At 39.2% G+C, this 18,101-nt stretch overlaps 3 protein-coding genes across 5 annotated transcripts in view; 1 reads left to right on the forward strand and 2 right to left on the reverse strand.

Moving 5' to 3' along the window:
* kcnh1a (potassium voltage-gated channel, subfamily H (eag-related), member 1a) overlaps positions 1-4,056 on the reverse strand; it is a 40,041-nt gene extending 35,985 nt beyond the window's left edge. The window contains exons 1-2 of one of the 3 annotated variants that reach the window (XM_086092974.1): positions 3,814-4,056; positions 987-1,013 (exon numbers count right to left, since the gene is read on the reverse strand). In XM_086092974.1, coding sequence (XP_085949100.1) covers positions 987-1,013; positions 3,814-3,886 — 100 coding nt within the window. In that variant the 5' untranslated portion in view covers positions 3,887-4,056. The remainder of the gene's footprint in view (positions 1-986; positions 1,014-3,813) is intronic. The other 2 variants (XM_086092972.1, XM_086092973.1) reach the window with 2 other exon arrangements.
* A 1,869-nt stretch (positions 4,057-5,925) lies between these two features.
* On the reverse strand, positions 5,926-7,269 carry mrpl57 (mitochondrial ribosomal protein L57). The gene is made up of 2 exons (XM_086093210.1): positions 7,109-7,269; positions 5,926-6,356 (listed from the first exon to the last, which is right to left on the reverse strand). The coding sequence occupies exon 2, from the start codon at positions 6,337-6,339 to the stop codon at positions 6,028-6,030; it is 312 nt and encodes a 103-aa protein (XP_085949336.1). The 5' UTR covers positions 6,340-6,356; positions 7,109-7,269; the 3' UTR covers positions 5,926-6,027.
* A 703-nt stretch (positions 7,270-7,972) lies between these two features.
* On the forward strand, positions 7,973-17,950 carry LOC147164156 (cytochrome P450 3A30-like). The gene is made up of 13 exons (XM_086092518.1): positions 7,973-8,419; positions 8,512-8,605; positions 8,702-8,754; positions 8,871-8,970; positions 9,263-9,376; positions 10,371-10,456; positions 14,251-14,393; positions 14,469-14,593; positions 14,837-14,921; positions 15,007-15,167; positions 16,861-17,087; positions 17,364-17,526; positions 17,603-17,950. Exons 1-13 carry the CDS (start codon positions 8,178-8,180, stop codon positions 17,672-17,674), a joined length of 1,665 nt encoding a protein of 554 aa, XP_085948644.1. The 5' UTR covers positions 7,973-8,177; the 3' UTR covers positions 17,675-17,950.
* Positions 17,951-18,101: the final 151 nt, after the last annotated feature.

Here is an 18,101-nt window from a genome sequence, read left to right on the forward strand (position 1 = left end):
AAGCACTAAAGTTGCTAGGAAACTATTCTAAATACTATACTAATTTTGTTACCAAAAAATGTCACTTTGACTAGGGCTGGGCGATATGGCCAAAAAATAAAATCTCGATTTTTACAGACATTCAGGAAGATTACGATTTTAATCTAATAAACCCAACAAACATTTATTTAAAGGTTTCATTTATTCATAAATAATTCCTGTGCAAAATGTTCAGACAACAATAATATATACTGATTCTAAATTAGTTTTGACATAATCTTATCATTGATAGTTTTTTCTTAAATGCCACAATTAAGTAGTTCATAGCTATAGTAAGCATGTCTTGTAAAGCATGCATCCATCATTCTGCCACAAAAACATTTGAATGTAACACAAGAACAACAGCGTTTAATAATCCAAGACAAAAATCGATTTCACAATTTAGAAAATTTTCAACGGTTCGATTTTTTAAATGACGATGTATCCAATTAATTCGATTCATTGCCCAGCCCTACTTTGAGCTAATAAAATGTAATAATCATAATAATATACACTTGTTACATCAAATAACAAAATATAAAAATCAGTGTATGCACACAAATTACACTGGGACAGGGACAGGGAAGGAACATTTAAATTTCATATCACATATGAATACAAATACATACACACACACTCACCCCCCCCCCCCCACACACACACACACAAAAACACACATTTCTTTGATCATGTCCAACTAAATTCATGACAACACAATAGAATGCACAAGATGTTCCATGCCAACGTGTTATTTTACAATGATCAGATGGATGTTTGAGAAATCCAAATCTCTTACTCTTATTTGCAATTATGACTACGGCTCAGTAGTTAGTGAGCACTTTGTAAATTAACAACATTTGGTATAGAACATTTTAATGATACACTGCAATGAGAAGGAGGGGGCGGCAGGGGTAAAGTAAGGTAGATAGTACCAACAAAACATAAGAAGCTAGTTTAGATTGTAGTACCTGTCTGTCTATGTGACAGTGTCCAAACTGAAATTTGTGAAAAGAAAAACAAGAGTTAACAGATTCATATGACAAACATCAGGTTGAATGTGTGACAAAAATAAAAAGGAAAGGATGCAATGTGCCAACAAACAAACTAAAAAGAGAAAATGGTGGATTGACAATTGTGCTCAAATTGTGATCAACAAAAAACTATTTTACAAACTATTTATAGGACTAGAATGAACTAATCCAATTTAAATTCATCCCAAAACAAGTTCATGCCCTAAACCCAACATTCACAACAACAAAAACTGAAGCATGTACATGTAAGAGATGACTTTCTGCACCTTCTGTACAACCATAATTTGTTCATATTTCATTTAATAAAATGTTGATTTGTGAGATATACTGTAGACCAGTGTGGAAAAAAATCTTTCTTTCTGTGTATAGAATGAATGACTGTAAAATCAATTTACAACAAATTGAGCCATTAATCACCTCAAATATGTCCCACTTGTGGCTAACATAGTATCCAGCTGACATCCAGAATTGACAGTGTTAGCTTGCTTGCCAGAAGAAAAGAATAACAAAGCCCACAGCTCAAAAATGACCTACTTAAGTAAATATAGAACGATTTGAATTTTATCAACTAAAATCTTGATTTGCGACATTACAGGGTGGGTTGAGAGCCGCAGCTACAGTAGGTGGTAAAAGGTAATTATTAACATTCAGTCGCTAGCTAGTGTGGAAAAAAAGAAATGCCTGCCTATCGATAAATAGCTTAAATAACTTACTTGGAATTTAAAGAAATTAAAAGCCTGACATGGATATGCTGTGTTGAAAATGGATGGATAATTAATTGAATTAAATTGGATTTATTGTTTTTCATAAGATTGTGTCATGAGCCACAGCTAACTGGCCGGAATGCAAAATCTGGTATCTGATTTTTAGACAAAAGCAAATATTAATAAGCTAAAACTGTTCAGATGTTTTTTTGTGAATAAACTGGAGTATAAACTCACCAATTTGGGCCGGGACAAGTTTATATAAAGTTTAATAAAATATTGATTTGTATGAGCCAAAGAGACGTGATGAGATGTGGCTAGCTGGTTAGCATGGTAAATTACACATTAGACCAACATTTAGATAAACAAAAAGCAATATTTATCAGCTAAAATTCTCAGATGACTAACACGGCAATGCCATGTTGTTTTTAAATTTGGAGTGATTGATAGCAACGTTACTGAATAAAATGTGTGGAATACAACAAGGTGGTAGGAACTACAACTAGCTTGTTAGCAATTGGGCTAAATTTGGTAATAACTACAGACACATGTTTTAAACTATGTTGTAGGCCCTATTTTAAATTAACGGGACAAGGGAATTCAAGTTCACTTATAGTCCAAGATTGAAGAAAAAACAATATGAGTCATGAATATGGAATGTTACAAAAGACAACAACATAAATTCAAACGATGAACGAGTGAGAGACTTTGTAACATCCATCCGCCCAAGCAGCTAGCGCTCTTTTCAGATTAGCATTCTTGGCTCCCGTTAGATCCAGATTTAGCGTTGGCTAATCCGCGGACCGCCCAAGGTCGCATTGGCTTTTGTCTTGAAGGGGTGGATTTTCATCCTGTTTTTGTGAATTTTGGCAATCCCCCATTTCACGGCTCCACTACACACATACCGATTGGGACGAATTTGAGCATCAAAGTAAGAGAAGGCCAGATTATCAGATGTTGCTATATTTCTCCTACCAATTATCCTGTGATTTGGGACGATTTTGCCTGTTCAATATTTAAAGTTGGGTACGCACGTACCGATAATGGGGCCGAATTTGTGCATTTTACCTCAACTTCACTCAAGTCAAGAAAGGCCCGATTATCAGAAGTCTGTAGATGATTATTGTTGAGTCATTTTTCCTCCCTGATCCATTAAATGTGTTCAACCTTTTTAACAGTGTGGTATACGTGGGCCCCCTCTACCACAGACTTCCTCAGAATCCAGTGATTAGCACTTTTATGCACATATGGTTTAACGGCGTGCAGCATATATGCATTACTGGCCATATAAGAGACACCAGAGACTTGTGTTGCTCTTGTGTAATTATGCAGGAAATTAAAAATGCTTTAATAGGAGAGAGTAAAGGAACAGTCTCTCTTCCTGAGAGAATTCCAAGAGCTTCTCATATTAAAGTTGCTCTAATTAAATTTTGCAAGAGGTGATATTCTTCTTTCTCTGGTCCATCAATTTTTTTCTGTCCAAATCAATCCTGCGGGAGGTTTTTATGTCATCAGAAGTTAAAGAGCCTGCAGTTGATTGATTGGTTATTACGCACGTTAACTGAAATCAATTATGTCGCATTTACCACTTTGCACAAATTGTACAAAATACTGCAGCATCATTAGACTATATGTTATTTGTACTTGCCATAAAACATCTCAACATGTTTAAATTTATTTGAATGTTTTGTCGTAAATTAGAAATATAAGTATAACAATTTTGCTCCTATGGCAATTTAATTTCATTAACTTCCCCTCTCTATATTTAATTATCTAGCTATATATATATATATATATATATATATGAAATAAGTGGTTTTGATATGATACATAATGGCAGGGTGTGGTGGTTGTTTTTGGGGGGGGTTGTTCCCAATTTGCAGCATCTTTAAATTGTAACTTTACTCATCAAACCCCCTCAAAAATGAGTCCCTAATTAATCAATGGCAGTGGATCAGTTGGGACTCAATGGATCAATACAGTCAGAACACACACACGCACGTACACACACACATGTGCGCATAACACACACACGGACAGAGAGGGAAAGCTGGTCTTACCGTTGGAGCGCCTGACAATATTCTCCAAAAAAGTATTCTGAGGGGCCACAAGTCCTCGGCGGCCCCCCGCCATCCTGCCGCTTCACTCAGCCTCCTCCGGGCGAGGCTCCGCACGGTGCTCCGGCGTCATGGTGCCGCGGTACGGGTGAGTGTGTGCTGCTTTTGCGGCGGCTGCTGGCTCCTCAGCCCGCTGGTGCGGCGGCTCCTCATCATCATCATCATCCAAGAGGAGGAGGAGGGAGGAGAACGCGTGAGATGCTGACTTGGATGCGGGGAAGGGGTGGGGCCTCCCCGACTGTGAGGGGGCTTCCTCCACCTCCTCCTTCTCATCATCATCCCTCCCTCGTCTCATGGAGGAGGATGAGGTGCCACAGTGACACCTGCAGGATGAATGGGTACACACACTCTTGAGTGAGCTTTCTAGGGCGAATTTTCATTAGGTAGTAAAAGTAGTGGTGCCTCGAGATACGCGCATTTGTTTGGCCGAGCTTTTGCTTTAACTTGCGAGCAAAAACTTGATAGAAGTCCTCTATGGTCGATTGTCTACATGAATGTATTATACTGCCCCCGATGGCCAAGAAGCACACATCCGAAGGAACCACAATAAATCAGTAGTTGTTACGCACAAACTGTTTAATTCTTTACATTCTTTTGAATTGCAGGATTACTGTATGTTTTAAAAAGTAAAATATGGGTGTTATTTTACTTATTAAAAACACGTCACAAAAACAAATTGGTAGGTTTATTGGAGAGGCTGGAATGGATTAAGCTTGTATCTTAATGTACAAAAAGTATAAATGGACTTAATATTTTGATCAGTGTGTCTATGTTAAAGCCATTTAACACTACAGTCATGTAGAGTAGATGATAGTGAAAAAATTACTTACCAGTGTACTATTGTATAAAGATATACGCATCATAAAAGTGGTCATCATGATGTGGGATTTTACAAATGTTTTAAGAATAATCTGCAGTTGAACGTATTTTGGATTTAAAAAACACCCCCACAAAAAAAGCATTATCTTCATATCATTTCATACATTTTAGTATGGCCCTCAGACTATATTAAGGTGTGAAGAGTGGACTGTGGTGGTTGCTATGGAAACCAGCAAGGCTCAGTGCACCGAAAAGGTGATAAACTCATTAAAAATGAAGCCCTTCCAGCGAGAAAATGTTTGGAAATGTGCTGGACAGGAAGCAGAACAACAGTTGTTAATAATTCAAGAAACAAACTTTAGTCTGAAGATGTTCACACATCTACCTTGAAGTGGTAGTCAGAGTCTGCTGTTCCCACATAGCACATTCAGTTATATAATTTCTATAGTTATGCCCAGAAGTATTTGGACAGGATAAGATATTTTCCCACTATAACAGGAGGTTTGAAATACAACCATCAAGACTTTTTGAATGGCAACAAACACCTGGCGACGTATCTCCATGTCTAGGCCCAAACTTACTAAAAAACAAAATTTAAAAACATAGTTATGTTGAAATATTTTGAAGCTCCCACGTAGGTGGTTACAACCCAAAAGATTAAGAATTGCAATACAGTAAAGCCCCGTTATTGATGGAAGACGGACGGGGACAGAGTCCGACCGTGAATAATGGCATCTAACCCAAAGGGAAGATTCCAAAATTATGGCAAGAAAACCACATCAACTACATTTGTACACAATCAGGAACCCCTGAAAACTGTAATAGCCCAAATGATAATTATTGTAAATTGAGAAGTATCCCTATTAGCTCAAGTTTTTTTTAACTTAAACGAAAACGGATGGATGGATGGATCCCTGTTTTCTGGGCTTTTTCCTTCCGTTTGCAACCACTCCATTTTTCTTTTTTTTTCTGATAAGTGAATGTGATTTTCTTGGTTAATTTTACAGTGAATGATGCAGTAGCAGAGTCATTAGTGGAAAAAGTGTGTGCACGGTATTATGTAAATTAGCTCCACTGGTATATAAAAGAAGCCAGAAAAATGGGCAACTTAAAAAACAGAACTCACAAATCCAGTTGTAGCTTTCCCAAATGATTTTTTTTTATATATAAACGACAATAATATATATCTGGTGTACATACATTCCTAACAACAAGTTAGAAATATTGAGCCACATCTATGCTTTTCTCTGTTTTAATGGCTCAAACAGACAATATTTTCAGTTCAGCTTTCCACCACAACGACATATTGAAATGTCTTTCCGTGTCCAAACCAAAGCGTTACGATGACCAGTTCTTGGAAATGCCGAGGTGAGCGAGGTGATCTGTGACGGTCTTGTGCTTGGGGAAATTATTGAACTTGGTCTCCTTGATGTTCAGCCAGTTTATCGCCCGGCGCTCTGCGGCGTGTCCTGTCTCCTGCTCCACCGTCATGTAGGGTCGGCTGATCCAGTACTCGTTCTCAGCCTCGCGCTCCAGATGCTTCAGCATGTTGCGCTTCATCTGCCACGTGACGGGCCGCGGACGCCGGTACTTGCCGATCCACTGTTTGCCTGGGATGCCCTTACGCAGCAGAGCCAGGGTGAGGAACATGGTGGCCGGTCTCTTCTCTGATGGCGCACACACACGCACACACGTTTTAAGTTCAGTGGAACAACCTAGAACAGTCCTAGCGCTAACACTGAGTGTCAAGCAGGGAGGAAAACGGGTCCCAATTTTATAGTCTTTGGTATGACCCGGTCGGGGATTGAACCCACGACCTCCCAGTCTCAGGGCGGACAAAAAAAAAAGAATGGCTACAGCCCTAAATCTATCCAAACAATCGTTTAAATTGTAACGATCAAATATTTATTTTGTCTGCAGCTGTAACAGAATGCACACTGTGCGCTGCCATCAGCCACAACTCAACTCATGCACAGTCGTTCCACTCACTGGTTGCTTTACTTGATTCAACGTGATTCTTGCACATTCAATGTTCAATTGTTCTGTAATCTTAAAAGAAATCACAGCCACAATCATAACAGGAGCAACGTTTATCTTGTTTCACTACAACGATTTACAAAGAGCGCTGAAAAGTACGCTGGTAGCTGCGTAAGCTAAATATACCTAGTCCTTCATGTGAGACGTTGCAGTCTTGTCATTCTTTGTTCCCTCTTATCTAAATGCATGTGTATATGTATCACAATATAACTTAATGAGCCAAGGGGCATTGGAAACGAAACATAACACAATTCAACTGAGTTGAGTAACACAATAAAACGCTGTTGCTCCCACGGAATGCAAACTGACTCGCGAGCAAAACAATAGGTCAGGCAAGATGATTTTGTTTTGTAACATGCAACGAGCAATATATTCCCCTTACCTCACTTCTTAGTAAGCGAAATGCGTTCAACAGCCGAGAACAAATTAGAAATGGCGAGATAGAGACAGTTTAAAAGCCCCAAAATCACAAATATAGAACTGTAGGGGTCGAACCCTGATCTGTATATATGACTGGATTGCCAATAACCCATACACGCCCGTGCAAGACGTTGAAGTCACAGAGCGGCCATTTTGCTCCTCCCATCTCGCGAGCACTGTATAGGGGGGTTGTGGCGGTTTGGTCACTATATTTTAACAAGTTTCTTCTATCGCTCAGTTCTCTAGACCCCAAAATTACAATGTAGATTCGGCAGAGGCATCTTTTGTTGAATTAAAGTTATAATTATTTTAATTAATAAATACAAAATACAGAAATTTCCTCCTGCAAACATCATTAAGCATATACTGTATAAATGTGTTTCAGGCAAGTTGTAAAAGGTCTTAAGTCCTCCTGTTTATGTTTAACAAATTTAAAACATCATAAATAATGCTCTTTCTACTAAGTACGTTTCTTGGGGGGAGCAATAAGGCGGCCTTCACGACTTCAAAAGTCTTGGCCTATCGGCTATCCAGCCATATATTCAGATCAGTTGGAACATCTACTTCCGGGTTGTTCTACGGCACGGCAGAAACCTCAAACTTAAGTGGCAACCGTTTGTGTGTATATATATATCCTCCCAATAATAAGCACAAGTGTGACAACATATAATATGTTAAAGTTTTATTTCATGTAAATACATTAGTTGAACCTGATTGTGCGTTCAGATGAGGGTTTCAATGGTTCGCGTACCCTTCCTTGTTTTGACATTCAGGCTAGGATTCATAGGTCCAATGTTGGTAACTAACCTCATTTCTTTTTGAGCGAAACTGTTAAAAGGTTGCGAGAACAAAGAAGAAAGGCGACGTTAAGACAGTTTAAAGACCTTCCCCAAAACACGGCAAAAGTGGAGAGCAGTGACGAAAGTGTTTACGGCGAGTCAGAGAGCTCCAACCTAATCGATACGGCGTTTCAATTTTTTGAGTTATAAAGTTAAAGCTGCAAAATTATAATAAATGAAATATTTTATTGAATGTGGTGGTTAAGTGCAAATTATTTAATTTATTTTTATGTAATTTACGATTGCCTTAGTTCAGTGACGTCATGTGATCGTTGGAACTGCCTCAGTGTCATTAAGAAGGGTTCAGTGGTTCGTTACACTTCCTTGTTTTGGCATTCAGGATTGGACTCCTCAACGGGTACAATGTTCTCCTTTGAACTTTTTTCGACCACAACTTTGACTTTAGTAGTTCTGTTTTTCGCTTTGCTTCTACTGTGAGTATGCTACTATTTATAAAAAAATAAAAAAATTATAATGTTTTTTTAAATCTATTGAGTGGTGTGCGTGCGTGCGTGCGTGCGTGTAGGTATGGTGTGTGGCCCTATGGACACTTCAAAAAGTTGGGAATATCAGGACCGAGGCCACTTCCCTTCGCAGGCACAATGTGGATTTTTAGAAAGGTGAGGAAGAAATGTGGCAAATTATACGATTTACTGCTTTTTTACCCATATAATCTCTTCATCTGTTGACATCCTTTCTGGCGGAATTCCAAGTAGGGCTTGATTGCTGCTGACTGGGAGTGTCACACCAAGTATGGAGATGTGTGGAGGTAAGTGATGTTACACAACTACTCTGACGCAGCACATTTTTATGCCACTAGATAAATAATCACACTAACTAATTGGATATACAATGACGGAAATATGATGCTAAATTTCCGTGTAGATTGTTTGATGGCAGAACTCCGGTGTTGATGGTGACAGATCCTGAAATCATCAAGGCGGTGATGGTGAAAGATTGCTACACTGCGTTCACTAACCGCAGGGTGAGCCACGTCCGGACAAAAAAACACCACCACCACAAAAAAAAAGAAGAAAAGGAAAACAAAAAGAGCTTAAGAGTTGGCCCAAGGCATAAAAACATCTAAACGAGTAAACGCCAGTTTAGCATTAAATCTGTTTGTTTTGGAATAATAATTTTACAATTAAAATGTTTTTCTTAATGCTACAATCATTAAATCAATATTTAAGTTGTTTCTTCTAATGATATTTAATTGAAATGTTAATGTTTAAACTATGCATGTGCGTAATTTTGACAGTGTTATATTTCCCTCATAGGACACCCTTGTGTTTGGCTCGTTGGCTGACGCTATCACAACCGTGAAAGATGAAAAATGGAAAAGGATCCGAAGCTCCGTGTCACCATGCTTCACCAGTGGGAGACTGAAGCAGGTACGGATGATGTCGTACTGGATACAAAACTTTACTACTTAATTTTTGTGACTTTTTTATGTAATTGTTGTTAGGAATTTACTTTAGGAACATTATTACTTTACATTGCTATTTTATTGCTGCTATGAGACACAAATACATTGTATGAGAATAAATGTATAATGTTACAACAAAGAACAGAGTTATATTCATCGTTATGAAAAGTGATAATATAATAGGTAAAATTACAAGAAAAAGGTTGCACGATGAAAATAATGTGCCGTTTCAGGTACATTTGTAAATTTACAAGAATAAAGTTATTTCTTCTTTAAAATTACGAGAATAAGGAAATAATAGAATACAGCAGTAAAGGTGTGAAATTATGATAGTTGCAATATTGTGAATATAAATTCACTAAATTTAAGCCCAAAAAATATGTAAAATTACTGTTTTATGGATTAATTGTGTCACAAAGGTACGGGGGGGAAATACACATTAGGAGACTAAAATGTGTAATGTTATAAGAGAATCAAGTTGTGAAGCTACAAGAATACCGCCACAGTATTACAAGAAAGACAATAACTTTATAAATAAAATTACTGGGGAGAATTAATAATGTTATGTGACTAAAAGGCACAGTACTACCCCAAAAAATTGTAACGTGAGAGTAAAGCCATTATGTCAGGAAGACATTCTAAAATTACATGAATTTAGTCATTGTTATGAGAACAAACTCAAAAGTTGCGTGACTAAAACTTATAATATGTACAACATATAAATTAAAAATGTAATGTAATGATTTGTGTCATAACATTTCAAGAAAAAACTTCTTAAAACTTCGATTGTACGTATTGTTGTGAGAGGCAAAGTTACGACGCATTAGTAAAATTATGATAATAAAGTTATAGTTTGAAAAATAAAGCTGTAAAACTTGCAAATATTAAGGTGTAAAAAAAACAACAACACATTTTTCTTAACTGTAATTAACAAGGATGCTTTTTTTTTTTTTTTTTAGGTGTTCTCCTTGGTCACTCGTTCCACGGAGCGACTGGTTGAGAGTCTGGCCAAAAAGGACCTGAACGAATCTGTGGACATCAAACAGTGTGTATTAAAAACCCATTGTTTGATTTGACCCACTTTATAACTTGATTGTCCTGACATAGTTTTTTTTCTTTTTTTCTTTTTGTTTCTTTCTTTTATTTTTTATTTTTCTAAGAGCTCAGTATTGTTCATTCGGTAATGTCATCATCATTGCTCTTTTTTATACATATATATATATATATATATATATATATATGTATATATATACATATATATATATATATATATTTTTGTATGTGCATGCGTGCGTGCGTGCGTGTATTTGTTAGCTCACCAAAAACCTATTAGAAAAAATCCCATACCGTTCACCTAAACCGAACACCGCCGTCAGGAGACCCGAGGGGACCAAAGAAAACAAAGGAAAGTGAAATCCAGCACCGACCAGACACCACCCACCGGGCCACCCCCCAGAATTCTTCCCCCACCCCAGAAACATCAAAATTCCAACAAATCCAAAAAATAAAAAATAAATCAGGGAGACCTCAAGAGACCGAAGGAGAGACTGAGGAAAGGAAGGAAGGACAGACGAAGCCGAGTGAGATCCACAGACACCAGCCTCCACCGATTCAATGACCTGAGGAAGAAGCAGATTGTGTCTGAGTTTCGATAGATGCTGGTGTGGTGGATCTGGCATGCATGAAAATCTCCACCAAAGAGGGGAGCCGTCGACCCCTGCCAGGACAGAGCAAGCGCAACACCTCAGGGCCCCCCAGGCCGCGGCAGCGCCAAAGGACGACCCCCGGGGGACACGGACAGGGGACCGCAGCACTGCTCTATACCGCGGTCCCCAACCGATGGCACCCCCACAAGCCCCCCCTCCCCCCAAGTTGTGTGGTGCATTAAAATTGGAGGGGAGTTGTAGGGTGAAGATGGTGTTTCCACCCTACCCCACCCCCCCAAAGTGTGTTTTGTGCCCTATATGTCTATAAAAGTGTATTGTGCAAACCTAGTGTAGTGTAGTGAGTTAAGAGGAGCGACCAGCGGGGCCCCCCCCAACCGGGCGGGGGCAGGAGGCGCACCCGCCCACCAAGCCCCCACCCACCCCACCGGGACCCCGGCGGGCATATGGGACCAGCCCGGCGGGGCGATAGGGCTCGCCCCCCGGATACTGGGGCCCGTCCGAGGCGCCAGGACGCCCACCGGAGCGGGGCGGGCACAACACCAAACCCCAGCCACCCCCGCCGGCCCCCGGAGCACCGAGACCCGGGCCATGGATGGAGCCCCCGGCCCAGGGGAGGGGAAGGAAGGCGTACCGGGGAGGGGGAAGGGAGGGGGGAAGGAGACGACAAGAAGGGCAGGGGGCAGCGGCAGGGCCGCAAAGAGAGGGGGAGAGGAGGAGGAAGGGTGACGAGGGAGAAGGGACAGGGAGGCGGAGGACGGGCGGGGAGAGGCGAGGAGGAAGAGGCAGCAAGGGGCAGGAAGGGGGAGGGGAGAGGGAACCACGGGGCACCCCGGCGGCCCACAGGCCCCGAACCGCGTCGCCGGGCCCAGAGCGACGGACCGCGCCGGAGCGGCGCCGCCCCAGACACCAGGGAGAGCCCCGCAACGCAGCACCCCCCAAGAGACCCAGGGAACGGCCAAGACGCAGCCGCCACCCAGCAGCCAACAGAGGGGCAGACCCGCCCACGCCCAGCGAGGGGGGGACAGCACCCACAGAATTAACCCACTGGCATGCCGTGAATCCGAATATCAACCCCTAGTGCCCATTGGAGGCGAATCCGCTCGATCCCGCTGGCAGCAGCCGGGTTCCTGACTATAAAAACACAACCATTAGTTACACATTGCCAAATACAGAAACATCAATGCAAGTTATCACGCTGCTGTGGCTCTCGCTAACAGGCAGAATTAAGTAACCAGGTTTAGGTTAAAAAATTCTATATACGTAGACCATGTTTCTTTAAATTTTGACATTTGGTTTTTATTTGAGGCAGATATTTTTTCCATTAAAATGTGATTTATGAGGAGGTTAGACCATTGGTCGATATTCAGAGTTTGTTTATTTTTCCAGTTAACAAGAATTGTTTTTTTTGCGATAGTAAGGGCTTCAAGTATAGATTGAAATTGTTTATGTGGTAAGTCAGTTGTTGTTAAGTCACCTAGCAAACACAAGTTTGGAGAGAATGGTATCCTACAGTCCAAGACAGCGGAAAGTTTTTCTAAGACTTTAGTCCAGAAACACATAACCGGAGTACATAACCATAAAGCATGAAAATAAGTGTCTGTAGTGTGGAGACAAATGTCGGAGTCTGAGAGTCCCATTTTCTTCATCATATATTGAGTAATGTATGTTCTATGAATAATTTTATATTGGATAAGTTGTAAATTTGTGTGTTTTGTCATTTTAAAAACTTTTTCACAAACTTGAATCCAAAAGTCAGATTCCGGAGCTATAGACAAGTCTGTTTCCCATTTCGAGATGGGTAAAGACGTTTTATCAGTATATGAAAGTAACTTATATATTTTTTAGAGTTTTTTTGTTGTTGTCGGAGAAAGCTTGGTAATATCTTTAGCTAAAACAGGCGGTTGGAGCGTACCCTGAAGTGTTGGAATTTGTTTCTTTATCATACTTTTAATTTGCAAATAATGTAAAAAAATTCCGTTTTTTATTTTGTATTTTTGGAGCAAGGATGTATATCATATAAACATATTATCTGAGAAGAGATGGTGGAGATGTGTAATTCCTTTCTGCTCCCACACACTCAAATAAAACGATTGTTTGTTAATTTGAAAGTCGGGGTTATGCCATAGGGGAGAAAGCCCACAGGGCTCCACTTGGGCTTTTGTAATTTCTAGTGCCTTCCACCAGGCAGTCAGGGTGGCGGAAATCATTGGATTTTTAAAACAGTTATGTCGCTTAATCGATGTTGTAATAAAGAGTAAATCTAGGAGACTGAGGTTATTACAATCCTTCTGTTCTAGTTCCAGCCAACAGTTAGTATCTCTATTGGGTTGTGCCCATAAAATAATATATTGTAGCTGGTTGGCTATATAGTAGTGCATAAAATTTGGTGCCTCTAGACCTCCTTTGGATTTATTTTTCTGAAGAGTAGATAGACTAATCTTTGCTTTTTTTAATTACAGTAAAATTTTGTAACGGCTGAGTCCAACAACTGGAACCAGTTAGCCGTAGGTTTAAATGGAATCATTGAGAGAAAATAGTTTATTTTGGGTAAAACTTTCATTTTAATAGTGGCTATTCGTCCTATTAGAGAAATAGGAAGATTATTCCAGCGCTCCAAGTCACTATAAATGCTATCCAGAAGTGGAGTAAAGTTTAAATGAATTAAATCAGTTAATTTAGGTGAGATTTTTATGCCTAAGTATTTTAAATTACCTATAGGAAATGAGTAGTGTGGGTCCTGGCTTGCAGGGTTCCATGAATTTTCTGTAATAGGTAGAAGTGTTGATTTTGTCCAGTTAATAGAATAATCTGATAACTGTGAGAATTTAGTTATTAAGTTAAATACTTCCCCTAACGAAATAGCAGGCTTTTCTAAATAAAGTAAAATATCATCGGCATATAGATTATTATTTTTTCTTCTTTTTTTCTTTTCCAATGACATTGTATCACTGGCTTTTTTCTTTTAACGACTGTTCTCGCAAGTTAACTATCTTACCCGCGCAATAAAAAGTATTTGTTTTTGTTTTTTTCAAAATATGACATTTTTCTCAAACTATCCAACTTAGCTTTCTTTATATATGCATTGTTGTGCATTTACAGCTTATTCTCTGAATGTTACATCATTTTTTTCTGTCAAATTGTTACTTGATCACTAAACCAATGGGTGCTGCAGATTCTTCGGACCATACAGTTTGGACGTAGTGACCAGCGCCTCCTTTAGCGTGGACACCGACTCCATCAACCGGCCAGATGACCCCCTCGTTCTTCACCTGAAGAAAATTATGAACTTCAAATTATGGCCCATAATGTTACTACGTATGAGTACACAATTCTAGTGATTAACTTTCCAGTGTATGAATATCTAATATTTCCCATGCTCCCCTCTTGCAGTGCTTTTCCCCGCTGTTAGCAAGCTGTGCAAGTTGCTGAACTTGGACTTTATGCCCAAAGCCAGCACCAACTTTTTCTTTGACATCATTAAGAGGTTTAAGGACCAGCATCACACAGAGCAGACGGTAAACAACTTTTTTTATCATAACATTATGACTTAATCCTTGTAAGTTTGGTGGTGTTGTGGTTCACATAACTGGGCCCCATTGACATTGCGCCCTACCCTATAATTTATAAATTATATAATCCAAAATGATTAAAAACTGAACTTTTGACCTTCCTGATAACAAATGACGCTGGCTCTAGCAATACATTGATATCGTTTGCCAGATAGATATTCAGAAATAATCAATAACATGTTTCTACAGAGTCACGCAGACTTCCTGCAGGTGCTGATCCAGCACGAAATACCAGATTCGGTTGTAAAGAATGAACTGGAGCAGCCGAGCAAAGGTACATCTCATCCAAAAATTTGCATTGACTTTGAGGTTTGAATGTGTTCACATGGACGGCCAAACGTGACTTTTGTTGGCTGTAGGTTTGACGGAAAGGGAGATCCTGTCGCAAGCGTTCATTTTCATCTTTGGTGGCTTTGAGACCACCGCCACCACTCTCACGTACATCCTGTACAACATTGTCACCCACCCGGAAGCCATGAGGACCCTGCAAGAGGAAATTGATGCTAACGTTCCCAAAGATGTACAGTACTCTAATTATTCTCAAAGTTTTACAACTCTGGGTTTTTCCTGGCTTAAATTGAGGTAGAGGTAGTATCATCCTGACTATGATGGGTGACTACTGATACCAGGTATCGTATCGGTGCCAATACCTTATTTTAAGTACTCACGGCGGTAACCGATACCTTTATCAGCCGCTCTTCTGCGGCCGTTTTACGACCAGGGACAAGAAATTAGAAATTATATGAATACAAAGTTGCCATTAACTTCATGCAATTTCAAGGAAAAAATAATATATCGGGGTATATAGGTCTTTCTTTAAAATCATCTATCATTTATGGGTGGGGTCCGTAGAGAATTCTATTTACTAGCGGTAACTACTCAAGAGTTGCGTATCGGTCGGGAAAACAGTGCTATCGAACATCCCTAATCCTGACCATTTGCCATGACATGCATGTATTCTGTAAATTCAACTGACTCCTTTTCATTTTTTACAGGCACCATATAATAATTCCATCTTTCAAGAATAATAGTTCCAATAAGAATATGACTATTATCATGTTAAAGCATTCATTCATTATCAGTCACTCAGGCTGGAGGTGGCGAGCAAATAAGGTGGAGGTGGCCGCCTGTCAATTTTGTACACAAGAAAAACCCTGAACTTAATTCTCACAACATTAAGATTATTCGAGTTTCTCATAGCTTTATAATTTTTAGTATCCTAATTTTGAAACTTATTTTTTCCAGCAAATTGACAACTTAATTTTTCAACTATATGACCTTATTCTAATCTTTACAACATTTTTTTTAGAAATTTTATGACTAACATTAATATTATTATTTTACATATTACTACATTATTCTGTTAACCTTTTCCCACAACTTTAGTGTTATTCTTGTAATGTAAAGATTTTTTTAAATCCTAATTGTATTAATATTTATTTTACTTTTTTAATCTTAATTAATCGCATGACTTTAATAGTTAACTCACGATTAATCTCAAATTTTATATCTATTCTAAATATACAACAAAATGTACAATAGAGTATTTTTTTCTGTTTTCATACTCTTGTTAACATAAATGAAGGGGGATGCCAAACTAATATAAATATGGTTGTATCTTTTAGTCATTGATACAGTAATTTCATAATAATTCATAAAATTGAGTTACAATTTTAAAAGATGTACTTTACTGTAAAAAACGAGTGTGATATTGATTTGTGTTTAGGTCAGATTTCTGCCACTAATAATTGCATTTCTTAGACGGTTGCATTTTTTTTTCATATTAAGAGCTATCTAATCTCTAACAAGAAGTAACTAAATTCTGCACATTTTTAACATTGTAAAATACAACTTGACCCCAGTCTCCAAAAATATATGCATATGCATGTTAAATTTATTACTGCTAAATTTTGACTGGAATTCCCCCAGTACAGGCTTTCAAGTAAGGGGCGGTCATTAATCGCGCGTAAAGAAAATGAGTGGTGTTAAAGGAACTTTAAATTAACTCAAAATTAACGCGCTGATTTTGACACCCATACCCCTCATTTTAATTAATTAAAACCACCTTTTTTGAAGGCTATATACATGTGTTCATTGTTTGAAAAATGATACATATCAAAGTGTCCAAATAGGCTATTGTGGTATATCTTGCAATGTATCAATTGAGGACATGGATGGATGAATCATCATGTGTCTTCTTTACCTCCCCCAAGGGTTCAATTTCATACGAGACATTGCAGGGTATGGAGTACGTGGACAACGTGATTAACGAGTCAATGCGCATCATTCCGCCGGCGCCTCGACTGGAGCGCATGTGCAAAAAGACCATCGAGGTCGGCGGTCTCACCATTCCGGAGGGGACCCTAGTCACCATTCCCGTGTCGGTGGTCCACAAGGACCCCCGCTATTGGAAGGACCCCAATAACTTCCGACCAGAGAGGTAAACCACACAGATCTGTATAGTACGTATTACCAGATCTGTAGTTATATGACAACAAAATAATAATCCTAAAGAGGTCTGCTAGTCAAACATTTTCCACTAAGGTAAAAAAAAAAAATGAACACGTAACAAACCATATCATGTCATACCTCAAATTGAAGTGCTCTATGAGGGCTTTCCAGATCTGGAATTACTTGCAATACCCCCTCAAATAACGACACAATTGCTTTTAATGTCTTGGAAACGTCTATATCGTCTCTTGGCTTGACATTCCAGGTTCAGAAAAGACAGTGGCGAAGAGGTGAACCCCTACGCCTACATGCCCTTTGGTCTGGGCCCTCGCAACTGTGTGGGGATGCGCTACGCTCTCCTCACCGTGAAAATGGTCCTGGTCCGCCTACTTCAGAAATACAACGTGGAGACGTGCAAGGACACCATTGTAAGAAACGGACAGTCATGTCAGTGGAGTTGCTTTCCATGCCCCTAATGCCCATCTCTTTTGTTTGTTTTTTAAGCTTCCACTGGAGTTTGACTGGAAGTTCCAGCCAATCAAGCCAGTGAAATTAAAGTTTGTGCCCAGAGAATAGGAGGCCAGAAAGGGGAGGGTAGTGTCTGAATGTATTTGGTTGTCCTTTATGCTTTTAAATTGTGCAATAAATCACTTGTTTGTTACCCTCTTATAAACATCAAACCAATCAGTATGTGGTTAATGATTATAGAAGGGGAAAATGAGGACACATGTTGCAGTGTACCAACCATTGGAGGGCGGCAACTGAGTTATTCTATTTTGCTTGATTGTTGCATTTATCCAATTTATGTATGCAAATTTAAAATAAATACTATAGTTATCATCTCTCATGTCACATTAATGCAGTTGTATGTTCTTTACAGCAAGGGTGTGCTGGCCATAAGGAATTTACACAACCACCAGTCCATTCCAGGCTTAAATTTTGCGCATCAGGTAATATAAACCTTCACAGTACCTACTAGGGTGCACTAGTAGAATGATTGTCT

The sequence above is a fragment of the Leptonotus elevatus genome, chromosome 13, assembly GCF_054856555.1.
Source record: "Leptonotus elevatus isolate MCC_2025b chromosome 13, RoL_Lele_1.0, whole genome shotgun sequence".
Lineage (NCBI taxonomy): Eukaryota > Metazoa > Chordata > Actinopteri > Syngnathiformes > Syngnathidae > Leptonotus > Leptonotus elevatus.